General features: G+C 40.5%; 2 protein-coding genes across 2 annotated transcripts; both read right to left on the bottom strand.

The window, feature by feature from the left end:
• Positions 1-3,169: 3,169 nt before the first annotated feature.
• LOC121746768 (NAC domain-containing protein 78-like) lies at positions 3,170-7,433 on the bottom strand. The gene is made up of 6 exons (XM_042140697.1): positions 7,143-7,433; positions 6,415-6,692; positions 5,514-5,702; positions 4,295-4,807; positions 4,105-4,219; positions 3,170-3,980 (listed from the first exon to the last, which is right to left on the bottom strand). The coding sequence occupies exons 1-6, from the start codon at positions 7,318-7,320 to the stop codon at positions 3,571-3,573; spliced, it is 1,683 nt and encodes a 560-aa protein (XP_041996631.1). The 5' UTR covers positions 7,321-7,433; the 3' UTR covers positions 3,170-3,570.
• A 1,508-nt stretch (positions 7,434-8,941) lies between these two features.
• On the bottom strand, positions 8,942-11,743 carry LOC121748496 (NAC domain containing protein 50-like). Its single transcript, XM_042142891.1, has 4 exons — positions 11,319-11,743; positions 10,482-10,759; positions 10,198-10,383; positions 8,942-9,688 (listed from the first exon to the last, which is right to left on the bottom strand). The coding sequence occupies exons 1-4, from the start codon at positions 11,518-11,520 to the stop codon at positions 9,182-9,184; spliced, it is 1,173 nt and encodes a 390-aa protein (XP_041998825.1). The 5' UTR covers positions 11,521-11,743; the 3' UTR covers positions 8,942-9,181.
• Positions 11,744-21,572: the final 9,829 nt, after the last annotated feature.

Genomic DNA, 21,572 nt, shown 5'->3' with positions numbered 1-21,572 from the left:
TTTCTCGTCGGTACAATGCCAACTGACTGGATGGAACCATCGAGCGCAATGAGAGTATGGTGCGCAATGCCATCGGAAGAGCCAACGATGAAATCCAAAAGTTCCAGGGGTATTACCTCCAGGAACAGCGGTCTGTAAGGAGCGGCACGAGCGAGGTTGACTTCATCACGACCGCCATGTCGACCTACCAGTCAATTCAGTACAAACAATTCAAGTATCTCGACGCTTGGCAGAAGGTGCGTACTCATCCGAAGTATAGGTGAGGCGCCGCATCCTCCTCCAACTCCTCCAGCAAACGGTCGAGGTCGGTATCCCTATCCGAGGGCGGCGAGTATGAGGTGGCTAGCCAGCTTGCCGGAGCTCACTTGGGTAGCCCCAACGCTGGCCCGAGCAGTTCCCAACTTCGGCCGAAAGGAATGAAACAAGCGACGGACAACCGTCGTCGCACCGCGACCTCCCGCTTCCGCTTCCTTTGTGTCGCCTCCACCCCCACCAACTCGTTGTGGGTCCTTTTGGGTCAAATCAATATGGCTGATACGTCTCGGATGACTCATGAGCAACTTGACTCACATCACGCAATGATACGAGCTCTCCGAGCTCAATTGAGGATACCGCCATCGCACTAGTCTTCTTTAAATTTTCACGGATGTATTTTTTAGGATTTAACTATGTAATTTTTAATTTGTAGGATTTTAATTATGAAATTTTGTTTAGGATTTTAATTATGTAATTTTAAATTTTTTAGTAATTTGTAATAGTATTTTGGGTATTTTTAATGCATTTTAATATTGTGAAACTGTTTTTATTTAAATTGAATAATAGAATGGTGGGATCATTGAGCATGCTCTTGTGGAAGAGTATGGATTAGGTGTTGTGCTCTTACGGAAGAGTAGTGAGTAAAAAATGAATAAATATGAGTCCAGGCTCACAACCCTGCTCTTGGGAAAGAGCGTGAATGTAGATGCTCTAAGAGAATAAAAGTGGGTATTGTAGTGCAAGAATGCAAAATAAATTTTAATGATTTTCGAACATGAATATTCACTTGCACACTCTATTCTCTATAATTTGAGTTTTTCATTGTTATTGTTGGAAGAGTCAGAATAAGTGATGAAACTATATTTAAAAAAAGTGGAAGAGGTAATGTGGTTAAAAATTTAGTTGTATGTCAAGCGAAAGAACTAAATGTGTTTTGAGGAAATGAACATAAATTGGGTGGCGGCCATGGTATTGATATACTCACTGTGTGTGAAAATGCTGTAAAATTAAGAAGTGAATGGAGGAATTCAATCGTGAGGTGTATCAATAATGAAATTTTATTTTTGAGATAATTATGAATTTTCTTTCTTCGCCGCGAGTCGAAAAGTTAATTGTGGTAGAGTTTTAGTTTCACGATACATATGAAAATTTAGGAAAGTTCTATTATGCATTTCGTTAGATACTGGAGTAGTATTGTTATTTAATCAAGTGAACTATTAGTTATTTAATCAAGTGAACTATACTAATAGTTACTGATCTTGTCGAAAAATGCATCAATGGTCCCTAAAATTTTTTTATATCATTTTTGGTACGATAAGACTAAAGTAATCCTATGCACCACTAATGTGAATATTTAAAGTTCTAGGACATTTTAGACATTTCGACTCTCCTTTTAAATTTTTTTTATTTTTTCTTCCATCACCATTTTCTTGTATAAACTCAATTATACTTTCATTTAAATAATATTTGATGCTTTATGATTTCAAAATCTTAAATAAGAAACCATATGTTTTAATTATGCTTTATTTATTTTTAAAATTAAATATTATTTTTTATACAGATTAATCTATATATTTGTGAATAAAATATTAAATTTAATAGTAACATTTTTAAATATAAATATTAAAGTGAATTATAGAAAATTGTTTGTGGGATTTATTTTTACTTAAAAATTTTACTAATTTTTTTTAAATTTGAGAAGAAAAAATATTATAGTGAATTATAGTAATTTTTATTTAAAAAATATTACTTAAATATTTAAATGTTACTATATTTAAGTGAAAATAAAATTTTAAATTACGTTAATGAAAATATAGTATAGTGAAGAATATTTTTTAAATATAATAATTAAAATTTAAGTGAATTATATCTAACATAAATTAAAGCGAACTCTTGCAAGTAACATTTTTTTACTAAAAATATTAAAGTGAACTATAGTAATTTTTTCATTATAAAGATTAATCTATACATTATTCAAGTAATTATTTAAAAAATTCAAGTGAATTAATTCAAAAGAAAATATATTTTGTTGTAAAAGGTGCTTTTATGTATGTCCAAAATAATTGCATGATTGAAGAGGTACTAAAATTGTAATTTCCAGATACCGAAAATGTCCTTCATGGCATTTAGGAGATTTTTCAAATACAGAGGGGTATAAAAGACCGACAGATACAAAAATGTAATTTTTAAGGACCAAATAGGCTATAAATTTTTTTTATGGACCATTGGTGCATTTTTTGATAAGATCACTATAATATATATATATATATATGAGTATATATATATACTCATAAAGATTGTTATGAGTATAACAATCTAATCATAAAGATTTGAAAAAAAAGTGGAGTATATATGAGTTGGATTTGGTGGTAGGTTTGAAATCGAGGTTAATATAACAGCGAAAACTATAAAATAAGATGTATTATCAATCAACATAAAAATAAATAAAGAAAAATGACTCCATCAAGAACCAACGTTACAAATGCCTGCTCCACTTTGATTCAATTCAGATTTTAAAATTCCGGTGTAAAAAAATAGTAATGGAGTATGATTATATTTTTATACTCCCTCCATCCCATAAAAATAGACTAATTGAAGATGACACGAGTATTAATGCATCGTAATTGATAAAATAAAAGAGAAGGAGGAAAAATAGTTGAAATAATGTAGTAAGTGATGAAAGCCATAAATGATAAGGTGAAAGAGACGAAGAAAAAATTTCCATAAATTTATATGAATTATTTCTACAGAACAGACAAAAAAGGCATATTTTTATAGAATAGAGGAAGTATATTACTCCTAGTTTTTAATAAAATGCAAGTAAATGAGTTCATATGTGTAGTATCTTATTGTATCTCAAATACAATATAGGCATTGCCATGCATGTGAAAATTGCAAGTTGAAGAAGATAATATTATGAAACAATAAATAAAGGGTCTATCCATTTTTCGAAAAGAGGAACCTCAAGGTTTCAACAGATCAAGACTTCCAAACTCAAGACGCCGTTATTGAGTCCAAAGATGACACATAAAATCACAAGCTGAAACCGACTGGAACACCTTAGAACCACGCATGAGGTCGCGACAGCAGAGGCCGTGTGTGGTAATTAACAACTTAGTCCAGCAATAACTTCAACAACATTAACTGCAGCATGATAGATCCCAATCACACTGCTTCAAGATTGAAAATTCTATTCATCCTAAACATCTGTTTCGACAAAAGCAAATCTCACGACATCCGATGAGTATGCGGATGAGATATTTGCTTACGCGATGGTATTAGAGAGTTAGCGGGCGAGGAGGTTCCCTGAAAAGATTACTTCGCACATATACAGCTCCCTATCTTGCAGCTGATGGATAGCAAAAGGATCAAGAAGAACATGAAGTAGAACCATTCCCTTGAGAGTAGTGGCATTGTCTTCCCGGGAAGTAGACTTACGCTTGACTCCAGATGAGCAGAACCATCCTCGCCTCGAGAATATCCAAATGAAAGAACAATGTTGAGGCTTGTGGGCTTGCTTAGTAACTTGTCTACTCCATTGCCATCCGCAGACAAATTTCTTATCTGAATCATGCCGGCAGTGACATGAACTGAAGTAGAAGGCTGCGACAGAGAGTTGAGACGATGCACAGCACCTTTTGAAGGAAACTCGGCAGCCAAGGCTGGTGGAGCAGGCATGCTGCCCAACATCTGGCTGGCCTGTTTGAGGAATGGATATTTGAAATCTGTTACGCGTGAGAGACAGTTAGTTTGGGCATGCAGAGCTAATCATTCTCAAGAATATAACCAGTGATGCCAGGGCTTGGCAGTAAATACAGGATGTGTCAAAAGAAGGGCATATTGTGGTACCTGATTCATATGTGGAGGAGTCGAGCTTATCAGATGATGATCCAGCGTCACCATTATTGTTGTTTAGAGGTTGTGCACTGGGTAAAGTAGATTGCTCTCCACCAACTTCTGGTTCCTGTCATGATAGTATGAGTTAGATCACTTAGTTCCAAAAGAACACAGAAACTCAATGAATTGGGAGTAATATTACCTCAGAAGGAAGCAACGGTTCACAAGGAAGAAGGTCCTCGCTTCCTAGCATTGCTAAGGAATCATATGCAAAGTCTTGGGAGTTGCCGATACTGGCATCGTAGAACGTAAAAAATTCCTCAAGCGTGCTGGCAGGAGAGGTATCAGTTTCAATGGGATGCGATAGATCACTAGCTTCAATGAAACTTGCACTACCATATGGCAGATCTGGTGGATTCTCTTGGAATGGTTCATCAAGTAAGAAATCCAAATCATCAGAATACTCCGACTTACTGGATTCACCAATGAATTCATGTTTGACTGCTCTTACATCCATATCAAATGGAGCAGGTATATCATACAAGTGATTGTCCTTATGCTGCTCAGGTTCACAATACTGGTCACCAGCACTCAATAAGAGCTTAGGGCCATCATCTACGGACTCTGCAGTTTCGTCAACAAAGCTGCTGCCATCTGTAGGCTGACAATTCGATTGAAGAGGAGAATCGGCAGACGGATTATCTGATCGAAGGATCTGGCACCAAAAACTTTTAGTTAAATGCATATGACCCGGAAAATAACACTATCACGTAACCGAGCTTCTTACAAGATAAAGTTTTACTGTAATGAGTATTTGAAGGATGGAGACAGATCACTATATAATCTTATTCAACTTAAATAATTGTTATAAATTTAAATCCAAGTTTAAATATAAATAATAATCAGAATATGTACATTGAATAACTGTTTACATATGGGAACATGATTATAAATTCATTACATCAAATCGAAGTTTTGGTTACTTCTATATAAAAAGAAGTTGCACAAGACAAATACCTAATACTACTATTATGTTTAGGTTCCCATTCACAGTAGCAAAAGGCTAAAGCAGCACCAGGAATAATCTCACTAGAAAATCCTACATTACACTTCGACCACATCATTTACAACATAATCTAAAAGAGATTGTTAAGTTCCTTCATGGACATTTTTCATCTGCATTTTTTCCCAAGAATGCTACCCCAACTCCCCAAGATTGTTAAGGTAACTGCTGATGGCCAAGTTTCCAAGGCAAATTATATAAAATTCATATGGTTCTTGACCGTTCTAAGTTTCAAATCCAGTAAATCCCAAAAAATACATCATTTATCCCCTCATAGATCCATTCTTTTATACACATTTTTTCATCAGGCAGAATCTGAGGTAACAAATTTGACAAAATATCAGCGGCGTGTACAAACCTGCTCAAGATCATCGCCGTCCAAATAAGCATCATCCCCAAAGTCAACCTCCTCTGCAGCCTCTGCTTTTGGAATCAAGTCTGAGTCATCACCCAGCCATTCCTCTTCCACAAATGGTGCTCCGTACTGCTCACCATTCTTTGGCCCAGAGCCACTCTTCTGGAAGACACGGCAGAGCACAAATGCATCCTTTTCCACCAAAGTACATTCCGTCAGCAAATAAAAGGTCAACGGTTCTAAGATCATGAAAAATTATTACAAATATTCACACCAGGTGAATCATCTAACCATAGATTTTCAATATAGACAGGAATGTGTGTGATCCTATACTATGCTTAGTGGATGGAAAATGGATAATAAACCTGATAGAATACAACACTTTTGTAGCATAAATCAATGTTATCAATCTCGTATGGCAGCTTATGGCGGTTTGCCTAAAAACCGCCACAGGGATATGGCGTATTAGTATGGCGGATATGACAGTAAAAAATTAAATAAATAAAATAATACTTATATATTTATATATAATTCAAAATTTTAAAAATATTAAAAATATAACATCTAAAACACTTTAAACAATTAATAAAGCATAATATACTACTCTAACCACCATGTTTCTTGCATAATGCCCTATTCCTGAATGCAGTACACACGCAATGTTGTCAAATGTCGGATATGGCGGTGCTATGGCAGCGACATGGTGCTATGGCGTTTCCACCACTGAACGCCATGCCATAGCGCCATGGCGCCGCCATATCCGCTATTTGATAACATTGGCATAAATTACACCACCAGTTCCCATATCATGTTCACTCTTCCAAAGTCCAAACCTACCCCGATTATTTTTATTTCATTCACATTGTCAGTGAAAATTGTATGATGTAAATATGTGAGATCCTACCTGATGAATGCCAGCTCTCTCCAACTCCAAGTCAGTGAGTCTGTACTCGTGCATAACCCAGTTGGTTCTCTGTCCCTTCGGAGCACGTCCAATATGATATACAAGAGTCTTCTTCATCCCAACAATCTGCCCTCTGTGGTAGACAGCCCTGTCCTTCCCAGTAGTCTTCCAGTATCCTTTTTCAGTGGCTCTGTTAGTCCTTGCTCCATTACCATATTTCCTATCCAGCACGCTGAAGAAATACCATTCCAGATCTCTAGTCTTCAGCTTTGAGAAGCCTACAGGCGCCAAAGATTACTACTATAAGGCTTGAATTTATACACAGACAAATTTAACCAACATGACTAGTGTCCACAATAAAAATCATAAATCCATCTTTAGCACCTAATGTTAATAGCTGTATCAAATAAGCCCTTCAAGAAATTTGAGATTGACAAGAACAACTGAAATTCGATATCAAAATTGAAACAACACGATCTGCGATTCAGATCAAAATGCAACGGCGATTAGTCCAACAATACCTAAGTATAAAACGCATCAACTGGAAATCAAATCCTAGTGAGCAGAAAAATCAGTAGAAATCTTCTAAAAAACAAATTAGGACTCTTCGTCGAGGAAAAGGAAGCCCAGTGACGTGAAATGAATCTACGACTCTAAATTCAATCATCCCAAACGAAAATTCAAGTAGAGACGAGGAAAATGAAAAGAGAAATGGGAGAAGCGCGTACTGGGAAGATCCCAAGGCTCGGCCTTGTAGATATCGATATCAGAGATCGCACGGAAGCGGAAGCCTCTGCCGCAGACCTTCCGGCGCAGATAGTAGCGCACCAATTCCTCGTCGGTGGGGTGGAAACGGAATCCCGGCTCCAGCGTATTGAAGGAATTCTTCTTCACGGCGATCTCCATTAAAAAAGTCGTCAATTGGCCAAGACTTTAGGGTTGAGAATTGGGGTTGGAATGAAGGATGCGTGAGCTATATATAAATGTAAAAGGAGTCTCTACTTGAATAGGCGATGAAGAAGATGCTCATAAAGTATATATATTAATGGAAAAATCTCGATGATCCGAATTTTATTCGGGTTTAGCTGACGGCAGCGCCGCTTGAGTTTCTTTCGGGTACGGGTCGCCGTTGAGGATCCGAATTTTATTCGGGTTTATAAACAACAGTTTTTAGTTTTTCAAATGTTTTTTTTTTATCATGGAAAAAACACATGATTATGTTATGTCACATTTTCAAATGTTGGAACTTCTTTGAAAGTGTTTATTATGCTAGTATAAATTAAAATGAGAAGTTATCATTCACAATTTATGTATTTTAAAAATATTTGGATCATAATTAGGAAACTTGTTTTTATGAGGTTGGATATTCAATGTGAAAATTATGAGCACGAACCTAACCTAATTGATTAACAATCATATTTCTACAACTGGCTTTAAATGTTACTATCGATTTTAATATCTCTAATAGGATTTTACTTCAGTACGATCAATAATGAATAATACCGATACTTAAATGGAAAATCGAATCTCTGGTTCTCACAGCTTCTTGAAAAATATTAAGTACGGGAATTAAATAATACAAATATACACATAATCAGTTAGGAATTATTGAAAATAAACTTAAACTCATAAATTTAAGTTTATGATTAAATTTTCAAGTTTATAGAAATATTTAGAACTTATCAAAATTGATGTACCATTATTATATACCTCACGTTCAGCCCTTAAATTATCGGTTTTTTGTTAAAGAAAATCAATAATGATAATTCATTCTAGTTGGTAACGCAAATTCGACTTTTTGGATGGAAGAGAAGCGTCCGGTTGTTTGACATTTTCAACTTTTTTTCAAAAATGATAATTCATTCTAGTTGGTAACGCAAATTCGACTTTTTGGTTTTTGGATGGAAGAAAAGCGTCCGGTTTTTTGACATTTTCAACTTTTTTTCAAAAATGATAATTCATTCTATAGACCTCATGTATATAAGTCCAACTCCATTACCACTCCACCACTTCAATTGTTATGGTATAACAATAATTTTAATTATTCTTGTAATCAAGGAATAAATTTTCATTCATTCTATGATTAGTTATTATTTTTTAAAATGATTAATTCATTATAATTAATTGTAAATAAAATATGTTAATTAAATTTATTATTTAATCAACTTTAATAGTACTAATTTATTACACTAAATTTCAATATTGTCATATATATATTTAATTAAATATAATTTTTAATATATTAGGTATATATTTATATTATTTATATTTATATTCCTCTAAAATTTAATTATACTTATCTTCAATTAAGTTTAATAATATTTTATTTTTCACTAAATTATATAAAATATATATATGAATTTGATCAAAACTACATTTTATTATATAATAAATTTGATATATTTATAAAATATATATTTAATTATATATGCTACATTAAAACGGTCCGACCAGTTGAATCGTGAGCCAGTAGCTTCGCCGGTTCGCTTGCCGGTTCGGTTTTTAAAACATTGGGAAAAACAGAAGCTGTGAACAACGATCATCATTTATTGAAACAAAGACGGTCCGATAAGGGAGGAGAATTTTCGACAGATTCATAGGTCGTCCACACCAAACTAGGAGAGTTCACAGTACATAATACAGAGGCAAAAATCTCTCTCTACAGCCACTACTCATCTCTCCCATCTAGAACAGAACACAGAATTCAGTTCTGATACAATGGAGATGGAATCCGGCCCCAACAAAGAAAATTACATGTCGATGCTGCCTAGGCACGTCTCCGTAGCTCCTCGTTTTCTTTGGTCACTAGCTCGACCCGTGATTGAAGAATGTTGATCATTGCTTGGGCTCTCATCACCTCAATCTTCAAGGTCTCCCGCTCCATGGAGACGTTCAGAATCTCGTTCTCTAGGTTGCTAATAAATTTCAGGTACCCAGGTGGCACCGACTTCTCTAGGTTGGAGGAGTCGAATGCTAGTGTGCTCGCGGGCTGTTGGCTATCTTTGGGCTCGAATAGAGGAAAGTCCAGTAGTCCGGAGGTAAAATTTGTCGTCATCATCATTGTACAAGGATCCTGGCTGGTCGTGGTGGAATCTTCGGATCCATTAGCATGGCTCGAGTTGGGATTCTCGTCAGGCTTCCCCCGTTTGCTCTGAGCTAAAGAGAGTGGCTCGGGGTCTTCTTCTGATCTCTCCCTCTTGCACAAAAACGGAAGAGACTGCATCCCAGTCGTGTTCTCAGTCTGGGGAGGAGCCATCGTTAGAGGCGGAGTGTCCTGTCAACACATTCGAGGCTTAGCAAGCTCAACACAACTCAACTCGATAAATAGTAATGATAAACAAGTTTTGATCCATTATGCAAGAAGACTATGAATAGCTTAATCCACGAGCAATCAAAAGAGCTAGAAGCCGTACAATACAAGAAATCTACGTAAACTAAACATTTAGCGCGCTTAGAAATAAACAATTCTTAGGCGTTTTCTACAGGTTTATTAGTCGAAAAGGGAAGAAATAGCGCGTTTTTTATTGTATCAAGAAGAAAATCAGTTTCATGACTTGTAAACTATTTCAATTTTGGGAAGACACAAAAGCCTTGAACTAAATAATTGCATCTTTCTGCAGTAACACATTAGATCAAATGCAATTATCAAATTGAGTATATGGCTAAGTCAAAATATACTTGTTCCTTTAAAGATCGAGCATTTAACTACGGAACCAATCACGCCAGTGGTGATGAAATCCGAAATATGGAAGCAGACAGCAAACAACCACAAGCAAAACACACCTGATCGAGATCAGTACACTCGACTCGTGCATCATCACCATTCGCCACATCATCTTCGGTATCTCCCCCAGGCACCACCACCACTGCATCTTCATCCCATTCTTCTTCGACAAAAGGGGCATACCGGTCCCCATTGGGGGGTCCTAGGCCGCTCTTTTGGAAGATTCTACACAGCACAAACGCATCCTTTCCCCACAAAGCAACAAATCAGAATCAATCTCAAGATTCCACAACTTTGCAAGTAGAGAGATTCATAGGCTAAATCATACATATAACTAGCACACCTGTGTCACTCCAGCCCGTTCCAGTTCTGAATCGCAGAGCCTATACTCGTGCATCACCCAGTTGGTCCGCTTTCCATCAGGCGCCCGCCCGCTATGGAACACCAACGTCTTCTTCATACCTATGGTTAGACTCTTATGGCGCACCGCTCTATCCTTTCCAGTCGCCTTCCAATACCCTTTACCCGTGGCACGATTCAGCCGAGACCCGTTCCCGTACTTCCTATCCACAGGGCTGAAGAAGTACCACTCGAGATCTCTAGTCTTCAGAGACGAGTAATCTTATCCAAAGCAAAAAAAAAAAAACACACATCAATCAGTGATAGCTCATGAACAACACAACATAGTTAGGATCACCAATTGAAGAAAATCAACAATCAAGTTTTGAAACAAACAGATCCACATTAATCTCCTTCTCTTGAATTCAACCACAGCCTTTTCAAAGTTCATACAACTTTTTATAGTTTTCTTGCACTTCACTTCATAGCTTACTTGCTTCAACAGTATTCAAACTCCAAAATCTTCCTTAAAAATACAATATTCAAACTCCAAAATCTTCAACAAAATAATCAGCGAAATCACACAACCGTATCAGCAAATCAAAACTGAAATTTACATACACACATACTCCACAAGCTAAACCAGTAACAAAAAATCGATCTAATTAATTTTTTTTAAAGAGGAAGAAGAAAAGAAGCTGCGCCACCACAACGCTACATAAAAGATACTCCACCAAACCTCTTCAACAATCAACCAAACATATAAATAATTTCACATACAAAGCAACAAATTATAAAGAAGAAGGCTACGAATTTTAAAAAATTAGCATTTACGACATACCAGCAAGCTCCCAGGGCTCAGATTTGTAGACATCGATCTCAATAACAGCTTCGAACCGGAACGGCTTCCCGCAAGCTTTCCTCCTGAGGTAGTACCTGACGAGCTCCTCATCGGTGGGGTGGAACCTGAACCCCGGCGCCAGAGAGGTCGGAGACGGCGCTGCTCCGGCAGCCGTGGCCACAACCGCCACCTCCTGTCCCATTTCCCGCAGGTAGAATAGAAAGAGAAGAAAAAAAGGGTAAAGTGGAGTGATGGTGCTCCCGCAAACTCAACACATCGAGGAGAATCAATTCGAGGATAAAGTGGGTGAGGAAGAAGATTAGAAGGCAAGAAAATGGGGGATTTATTGAGTTGGGGTTTGGTTATTGCCCATGGGTTAAGGGAGGGAAGGAGAGTAGATGCTTGCTTGACACGGAAATCGAAAAATGGGAAAGGGCGAAGTTGAGAGCATCTCCAATGGTCGGCGTCACCACCGGAGCGCCGATTTTTCGCCCACGCCGGTTTGACGCCGAACCATTGGAACCGGCGTGGGCGAAATCGGCGTCAAAATCGGCGTCGCCATGCCGATTCCCGCGCTGACGCCGGTTCCCACGCCGATCCTCACGGGCGCCATTGTGGCTCCCGGATCGGCGCCAAACCGGCGTCGGATTTAAATATTTTTTTTTTTTTTCGCAAAACACAATATATACGCGCGTTGAACCTCATTTTCATTCGCACCACTTGTTTTAACGAGTACTCTCTCTCTACCTTACTTTTTGTACAAGATCAATAACGAGCAATGGAGAACAACTACGAAGGTACTCCAGTTAATCTCGGGGGATGGTCTCAGACTCCCCCGGCTCCCGGTGTAGGGTCTCAGACGCCCCCGACTCCCGGGGCAGGGTCCCATACTTCCCCGGCTCCTGGGGGAGGTGGTTGGCCTCCCCCCTCGGCAGGTCTACCGAGGAGCTCAAATTCTTCGCGCGCCAACAAACGCGCGCTCAAATGGTGAAGACCTTAGCCGACTTCCAAGCGGCGGTGGACCCCGAGGTGAAGGATTTTCTTCGCGTATTGCTCCAGAGCCAGCGTGAAGAACTGGAGGCGATGAGGAGGGACACCGGCGGGAATAGCCGCGGCGTAGGTGGCGACGGAGGCGGCGGCGACGGCAGTGAAGAAGCGTTGGGCGACGACGGAGACGAGGACGGCGGCGATGAGTGATTTTGTTTTACTTTTTTAAATTAATGTACTTTTTACTTTTTGTAATTTTTTTAAATTGTTGTACTTTTTTTAAAAGTAATGTACTTTTTAAATTTTAATATTATTATTCGAATTTTCCGTATTTGTCTCGTAAATTAAATTATGTATGTTGATACAATTGTAAATTAAATTATATAATTGTTATTAGTGATGTGGATAGGTAGTGTGAAGGCTATTTGATGGCTATTTGATGTCTAGTTGATGTGGCAAGCTGATGTGACAGGAGAATTGTAGTGCTGATGATGTGGCAGTGTGAAGGCTATTTGACGGCTATTTGACGTCCGCCAGCATTGGAGATGCTCTGAGAAGAGAGCAGTGCGTTAGGCTTAGCTGTTGTACATTGTTTTTCTTTTTATTTATTTATTTATTTTTGTCGATATTTGTGCATTAGTTTTTGCTTGCTTTTGGCTGAAGCGTCTCTCTCTCTTCGGCCCCCCTTCTCGTTTATTTCTTGAATCCATTTCACTTTCAAATATATTTGTGGGGAAATAAACTAGCGACTCACGTCAGTATTTTGGCTAACATTGTTGGAGCCCTTGATTGATAATTAAAGATTGAGTTTCGTATAATTTCGATCCTTAGATAATTATCTATCTTACCAAATCTACTTTTAATTTGATCGGATTTGATAAAATGAATAACTTATTAGTGGCAACAAATATTTAAATATTGATATTCTACTTGGCAATGACTACGAAAACTTGCTGATTTTGTGGAAATTTTTGTCTAATAAAAAGCGCAATAATTTCGTTAAATCAGTAGTAGTACTACTTTGTTGTGACTTGTGAGCAAGAAGGAATTCAGTTTTTCTGTAGAATGTTGATGAATCCGCGAATTTCCGATGTTTGTAAATGCTGGTAGAGAATAAATATCACGACACGGAAATTTACGTGGTTCGATTTACTGAGGTAAATCTACATCCACGGGGAGAAATGGGGGCAGGTTTGTATTGCTTGATCTGAGAATTACAGCTTACAACACAGACTTGCTATATGATTATTTTCTCTCTAGAGAGCTTTACAGAAGTTAACAGCCGATCCCTTATCTATCTGACCTAGGTTCTATTTATATTTTGAACCAAGATCGTGGCATGCAGCATTTATTAGGTAGTGGATGTCGTGGAGATCGTGGCGACCTTGCATGGGTCCACTATCCTGCCTGAGTTAATGACTGCTTGACACCACTAAATAGATCGTGGGTGTAGTGGAGGTCGTGGAGGCCTTTCATGAGTCCACTAACTCCTAGTTCGGTCGAATGCTGAGACCGAACTACTGAATTATTGCCGAGCAGCTTTTGCCGATCTGAGGGTAGAGCTTGATGCCGACCTGAGAGCAGAGCTTGATTAGTTGGCTTTTACCGAGCTATAGGCTAGGGCCGAACTCTTTGGTTGTGCCGAACTGAACTCTTGGCCGAACTGAACTCTTTCTTGGGCTTTGGGCTAGCCGAGCTGTCCCTGCTATTGGGCTTGTTTAGTTCGTACTCCATCACTACCCCCCCCGAAAAAGCGAAGTGAATCACTTCGGCATTCTGGATAAGGATACGGGGGAGGCTGAAGCCGAAGCAGATAAGGAGAAGGAAGCTGAACCTCACCGAGAAGGTGGAGACGAAGCTGGCGAAGTATGATTTCGTCTCCTTTTTCTTAGTTTGGTTTCTTCCTTTATGTAAAATGGCCTTGAAGTAAACTTCTTTGACCGGACTAGGTCCTTGGTCTGATGAAATAAACATCTTTGACCGAACTCGTCTTTGGTCTGATGAAATAAACATCTTTGACCGGACTCGTCTTTGGTCTGATGAAATAAACATCTTTTGACCGGACTCGTCTTTGGTCTGATGAAATAAACATCTTTTGACCGGACTCGTCTTTGGTCTGATGAAATAAACATCTTTGTCCGGACTTGGCTTGTCGGTCTGATGAAATAAACATCTTTGTCCGGACTTGGCTTGTCGGTCTGATGAAATAAACATCTTTGTCCGGACTTGGCTTGTCGGTCTGATGAAATAAACATCTTTGTCCGGACTTGGCTTGTCGGTCTGATGAAATAAACATCTTTGTCCGGACTTGGCTTGTCGGACTGATGAAATAAACATCTTTGTCCGGACTTGGCTTGTCGGTCTGATGAAATAAACATCTTTGACTGGACTCGTCTTTGGGCTGATGAAATAAACATCTTTGACCGGACTCGTCTTTGGTCTGATGAAATAAACATCTTTGACCGGACTCGTCTTTGGTCTGATGAAATAAACATCTTAGACCGGACTCGTCTTTGGTCTGACGAAATAAACATCTTTGACCGGACTCGTCTTTGGTCTGATGAAATAAACATCTTTGACCGGACTCGTCTTTGGTCTGATGAAATAAACATCTTTGACCGGACTCGTCTTTGGTCTGATGAAATAAACATCTTTGACCGGACTCGTCTTTGGTCTGATGAAATAAACATCTTTGACCGGACTCGTCTTGTGTCCTAATTTGGCGAGTTTTATCGCTCGGATCGGACTTTCCGTTGTCCTAATTTGGGGATCGGACTTTCCCTTGTCCTAATTCGGCGAGTTTTATCGCGTGGATCGGACTTTCCCTTGTCCTAATTCAGGCAAGTTTTATCGCGAGAATCGGACTTTCGTTGCAGTTCGTTTCAGACGAAGTGCTTGATTCTTAAGCCGAATTGCGGTCTTGTATCCTCTTTAGAAGCTTGGACTTCACAATCGTTGGCTTATTGCAGCTCGTTTCAGACGAACTGCTTGTTTAAGCTGAATTGTGGTCTTGTATCCTCTTTAGAAGCTTTGACTCGCAATCGTTAGCTTATTGCAGCTCGTTTCAGACGAACTGCTTGTTTAAGCTGAATTGTGGTCTTGTATCCTCTTTAGAAGCTTTGACTCGCAATCTTTGGCTTGTTTGTTCTAAAAAGGGGATTAGCCTTTGAAGAACGAGATACCTCAGTTATATTTGTAAGAGACGACACTCACATAGACAGACACAACGCACGTAGAGACAAGAACAAGTAAAAAACAAAGAAAACACATAAGACTGACTGAACTGTCTCTTACAAATGGAACTTTTTGAGGTTGGAAATATGCCATGCTCGGGGCGTTTATTCTCCTGACTTGAGAGTCAATTTATAAGACCCTTTGCCGAGGACTTCTGACACCCGATATGGAAATTTTTGATGGTGGGTTAGAGTTTGCCCAGCTTTTCTGCTCGGCCGACTTCGTTGTTTCTCAAGATGAGATCTCCCACTTGAAGTTGCAGCTTCTTCACCCTTTGGTTGTAATACCGGGCTACTTGCTCCTTGTACTTGGCTGCTTTTATGCATGCCAGTTCTCTTCTTTCTTCGGCAAGATCTAGCTCGGCTCTCAGTCCGTCCTCCTTCAGTTCTGCTGAGAAGAAGTTTAGAGTTCGGAAACTGGGTATGCCGATCTCAACCGGAATTACGGCTTCAGGGACGATTTAGTCTTCCCGGCAGGGAAAGCATCAATGGTCAGGATTACTCCATCATATTGTTGCTCGTCATCGTCTTCGGGATCCTGTTGCCTTTTCGGATTCTGAGGAAAGCAGCTCGTACCCCTCTGCTTTTTGTTTTTTGTTTTTCGGCTGCTTGCTTTGGTATTTTTTTAGCGTTCCTGTTTTCACAAGAACATCAATACCTGCAGCCAAATTTCGGCACTCCTCGGTATCGTGACCGTGGGTTTGATGGAAGGAGCAATATGCATCAAGACTTCGGCGTGTGGCCGATTTCGTCATCCGTTTTGGTTTTTCAAACATTTCGGAATGCAGTTCGAAAATTTCCGCTCTTGACTTGTTCAATGGTACGAACTGAGCGGGTGGCGTCTCAGGATTGAGACGTGGTCCCAATCTACTTCGTACCGGTGCCCTCTGAATTCTTTCAAAAGGAGTTCGGCGAGGAAGAACATGTCGGGGGTGAGGATTCTCTCTCCTGGAGGACACGTCACTACTGCGGTAGTGACTTTCATGTCTGAAGGAGGAGGGAGAATCCCTCGTTTTCTTCTCCGGCTGCTGGCTATTTTGCAGGAAGGCTAAGAACTCCTCCTGCTTCTCGGCCAAAAACAGCTTGACAACCTCATTTAAATCGGGCTGCTGGGAAGATTCTGTGCGATGACTCCTGGAGTGGCTTGCTCCTTCGTGAGAACTGGAAGTAGATGTCTCCCGAGGCCGTTTTTCAGACCTGCGAGCTAGACTTACTTCCTCACGGTTGTCACGGACAGAATTATGGGTGTTACGTGATCTGGAATGCATTTTTTTGGTGGAGGAGGATCAAAAACTCGCTTTATCACAAATTTGGTTCTGAGTTTCCCACAGACGGCGCCAGTGATGAGTCGGCGAAAATTTGATGTTAGTGAATGCAGGAAAAACGCAGATCACGACACAGAAAATTTACGTGGTTCGATTTACTGAAGTAAATCTACGTCCACGGGAAGAAGAGAGGGCAGAGTTGTATTGCTTGATCTGTTTTCTACAGCTTACAATACAGACTTGCTATTTTGTATTCTATCTCTAGAGATTGAGAGAATGTTTAGAAGCTAACCCTATCTATCTGATCTAGGTTCTATTTATACATTGAACCAAAATCGTGGCATGCAGCCATTTACTAGGTAGTGGATGTCGTGGAGATCGTGGCGATCTTGCATGGGTCCACTATCCTGCATGAGTTAATGACTGCTTGACACCACTAAATAGATCGTGGGTGTAGTGGAGGTCGTGGAGGTTCTGCATGAGTCCACTAACTCCTAGTTCGGTCGAATGCTGAGACCGAACTACTGAATTATTGCCGAGCAGCTTTTGCCGATCTGAGAGTAGAGCTTGATGCCGACCTGAGAGCAGAGCTTGATTAGTTGGCTTTTACCGAGCTATAGGCTAGGGCCGAACTCTTTGGTTGTGCCGAACTGAACTCTTGGCCGAACTGAACTCTTTCTTGGGCTTTGGGCTAGCCGAGCTGTCCCTGCTATTGGGCTTGTTTAGTTCGTACTCCATCACTACCCCCCCGGAAAGCGAAGTGAATCACTTCGGCATTCTGGATAAAGGTACGGGGTAAGTTGATGTTTGTCCTCGGTCTTATGAAGTGCACTCTTCTTGTACCAAGGTTGGCCAATAATATCCCCATCTTAGAACTTTTTTAGCTAAAGCTCTAGCTCCGATGTGGCTGCCGCACGATCCTTCATGAACTTCTCTGAGGATGTAGTCCGTCTCTTCTGGTCCTACGCACCGCAATAACGGCTGGAGATAAGACTTTCTAAAGAGGACTCCTTCATGAAGTTCGTACCGAAGTGCTCGGCACGTGATCTTCCGAGCTTCTCTCTTATCCTCGGGCAACTGTCCTTGATCCAGATACTGTAAGATCGGCGTCATCCAGTTCGGCGAGCTGGATACTGAATGTACCTCGGCTTCATCAATGCTTCGATGCATTAATTCTTCCGCCTTTGAGCTCGGATCTGAGGCCAACTTACTTAAGGTATCTGCTCGGCTATTTTCCGCTCTGGGAACACGGATTATCCGAAAATAGGAGAAACTTCGGCTGAGGTTTTGCGCTTTGTCCAAATACTTCTTCATTCTCTCGTCACGGGCTTCACTTGTACCCAACATGTGATTTACTATGACTTGTGAATCACAATGGACTTTGAGAGATTTGACGAGCAGACTTTGCGCTAACTGGAGTCCGGCCAGGAGGGCTTCGTACTCGGCTTCATTATTAGTAGTGGGGAATAGGAACCGAAGTGAGTAGGTTACCTCGTGTCCGTCGGGAGCGACGAGTAAAATACCAGCTCCACTTCCCATCTTGTTTGAAGCTCCATCTACGAATCCGCTCCAGCAGTCGGGCGGCTCTTCTTCGGATTCCAAGGGCTGTGCTAGTTCGGCATTGGCAGAATTTTTCTGTTCGGCAATGACAGGGATTGCTTGATCGAACTTGGCCTCTGCAAGAAAATCTGCCAAGGCTTGTCCCTTGATGGCTTTTCGAGGTAGGTACTCGATTGAGTGTTCTCCCAGCTCTATGGCCCATTTGGCGATTCTGCCTGATGCTTCTGGCTTGGTCAAAACTTGCCGAAGAGGCAGATCGGTTAAGACGCATACCTTGTGAGCATAGAAGTACGGCCGCAGTCTCCTTGCTGCATTTACTAGCGCCAGAGCAATTTTTTCCAGAGGTTGATACCTTGTTTCTGGACCTCTTAATGCTCGGCTTGTAAAGTAGATGGGAAACTGCTTTAGGCCTTCTTCTCGTACAAGCACCGCGCTGATGGTTTGATCTGAAGCCGCTAAGTATAAGAATATTACTTCGGCTTCGGTTGGAGCAGATAGAATAGGAAGCTCGGCTAGATAACTTTTGAGCTCGTCAAAGGCCTTTTTCTGCTCGGCTCCCCACTCGAACTTTGGTGCCTTTTTCAACACCTTGAAGAACGGCAGTTGCTTTTCGGCTGCTTGGGAAAGGAATCGATTCAGTGCGGCTAGACATCCGGTTAGCCTTTGCACGTCATGTATGGACTTCGGCATTGCCATGTTCTGAACGACTTGAACTTTTGAGGGGTTTGCCTTGAGTCCGTCCTTTGAAACCCAACAACCCAGAAACTTTCCCGAATCTACCAAAAAGGTACACTTTTGGGGATTAAGTTTGAGGTTGGCTTTCTTGAGCACGTTGAGAGTGGACTTGAGGTTGTGCTCGTACTCCGAAGTGCTTTTGCTTTTGACGACGATATCGTCAACATACACTTCGACCTCCTTTCCGATCAGGTGCCGAAAAAGCTTGTCTACCATCCTTTGATAAGTGGCTCCGGCATTCTTTAAACCGAATGGCATCTTTTTATAAGCGAAAATGCCGAAATCGGTAATGAAAGCTGTTTTCGGAGCGTCACTCTCATCCATCAATACTTGGTGATATCCTTTGTACAAATCAAGAAAACAGAAAATTTCGAAGCCGATCAAAGCTTCTACTTTTTTATCTATATTCGGAAGGGGATAGCAATCTTTAGGACAGTGCTTGTTTAGATCGGTAAAATCTATGCACATCCGCCATCCTCCTTCTTTTTTCTTGATCATCACAGGATTGGCCACCCAGGAAGGATATTTCACCTCGAATAGTACATCCGCTTTTAGTAATTGGCGGACTTCGTCATGGATGACTTGGCTTCTTTCTGCCGCAAAGAGTCTTTGCTTCTGTTTTATCGGCCGGACTGAAGGATCAATATTTAACCGATGAGTGATTACCTCGGGGGGCACTCCGGTCATGTCCAACGGAGACCATGCAAAGACGTCTTTATACTCCTTGAGGAGCTGGATGGTTTTTTCCCGGAGTAGAGGCGTTCCTGCGAAGCCGATCTTGACCGTTCTGGATGGATCATCTTCGTATAACTGAACGGTCATTGAGTTCGGCTCTGAAGTGACTTCGGTCATCTCGCTTGCCTTTGACTCCGGTTGCTGTGATTGCTATGCTTGATGGTGCCGAACTGATTGCTCGGCACTTTTAAGCGCAATCTGCAGACATTCTTTTGCTCTCTTTTGATCACCTCGGATGACCGCTATCCCACCTTTAGTGGGGATCTTGATGGTGAGGTGATAAGTAGAGCAAACGGCCCGAACTGTGTTGAGCCAGTCTCTCCCCAGGATGATGTTGTACGGGGACCGAGCTTTCACCACAAAGAACTCGATCATCGTATTGGAGCTTGTAGGCGCTTTTCCCACCGTGATCGGAAGGCTGATAATACCTTCAGGGCGGGTGTCCTCCTGGGCGAAACTTTTCAGAGGAAGTGGAGCCGGACTGAGCCGAGCTGGATCCACTTCCATTTTATCGAAACATTCTTTAAAAAGAATGCTGACTGACGCTCCTGTATCCACAAATACTCTGTGGATCAGTTTGTTTGCCACTCCGGCTTGAATGACAATAGCGTCTTGGTGAGGAGAGATGGCTGGGACGGGATCGGCGTCTGAAAATGTAATCACTTCGTCTTTCTTCAGCCAAATGCTGGTAGAGAATAAATATCACGACACGGAAATTTACGTGGTTCGATTTACTGAGGTAAATCTACATCCACGGGGAGAAATGGGGGCAGGTTTGTATTGCTTGATCTGAGAATTACAGCTTACAACACAGACTTGCTATATGATTATTTTCTCTCTAGAGAGCTTTACAGAAGTTAACAGCCGATCCCTTATCTATCTGACCTAGGTTCTATTTATATTTTGAACCAAGATCGTGGCATGCAGCATTTATTAGGTAGTGGATGTCGTGGAGATCGTGGCGACCTTGCATGGGTCCACTATCCTGCCTGAGTTAATGACTGCTTGACACCACTAAATAGATCGTGGGTGTAGTGGAGGTCGTGGAGGCCTTTCATGAGTCCACTAACTCCTAGTTCGGTCGAATGCTGAGACCGAACTACTGAATTATTGCCGAGCAGCTTTTGCCGATCTGAGAGTAGAGCTTGATGCCGACCTGAGAGCAGAGCTTGATTAGTTGGCTTTTACCGAGCTATAGGCTAGGGCCGAACTCTTTGGTTGTGCCGAACTGAACTCTTGGCCGAACTGAACTCTTTCTTGGGCTTTGGGCTAGCCGAGCTGTCCCTGCTATTGGGCTTGTTTAGTTCGTACTCCATCAAATGTGGTTGTGGTTGTAGTAAATATTGGTGGCTGGATAAGTGGTGTTACTAGAGATTATAAGTATTCCAAGTGGGTAAATAGTGACACCAATCATTTTTGTGTGGCACCATTATGTTTTTTTAAAGATCATGACACTATACTTAGGTTTACAAAGTAGTTTGTCAAAAACATCCATTACTATATATATTAATTAAAATTGATACAACACATCACACATGAAATAACTTATTAAGAAATTTGTAGTACAAGTTATTGATATGGCGCAGAACAATACATGAGCTACTAATAAGTCCAATCATATACCAATATAATAAAATACAATTGTTCATTCATACCATATACGTATAAATAATGTAAGCAACTTATTAGTGGGTTTTAGATAGGTTTTTGTTCTTATCATCCCCGGTAGAAAAATCTAA

This window comes from Salvia splendens, chromosome 9 (genome assembly GCF_004379255.2).
Source record: "Salvia splendens isolate huo1 chromosome 9, SspV2, whole genome shotgun sequence".
Taxonomy (NCBI): Eukaryota; Viridiplantae; Streptophyta; class Magnoliopsida; order Lamiales; family Lamiaceae; genus Salvia; species Salvia splendens.
This window is presented reverse-complemented; position numbering and strand designations above follow the sequence as displayed.

Excerpts from the sequence above, each read along its gene's own strand:
- LOC121746768 (XM_042140697.1), bottom strand. The coding sequence starts at position 7,320 with ATGGAGATCGCCGTGAAGAAGAATTCCTTCAATACGCTGGAGCCGGGA. Across the intron at positions 5,703-6,414 it reads AGAGAGCTGGCATTCATCAG|GATGCATTTGTGCTCTGCCG; the intron begins GTAGGATCTCAC and ends TTGGTGGAAAAG. Across the intron at positions 4,808-5,513 it reads ACGGCGATGATCTTGAGCAG|ATCCTTCGATCAGATAATCC; the intron begins GTTTGTACACGC and ends TTTTGGTGCCAG.
- LOC121748496 (XM_042142891.1), bottom strand. The coding sequence starts at position 11,520 with ATGGGACAGGAGGTGGCGGTTGTGGCCACGGCTGCCGGAGCAGCGCCG. Across the intron at positions 10,384-10,481 it reads AACGGGCTGGAGTGACACAG|GATGCGTTTGTGCTGTGTAG; the intron begins GTGTGCTAGTTA and ends TTGTGGGGAAAG. Across the intron at positions 9,689-10,197 it reads AGTGTACTGATCTCGATCAG|GACACTCCGCCTCTAACGAT; the intron begins GTGTGTTTTGCT and ends ATGTGTTGACAG.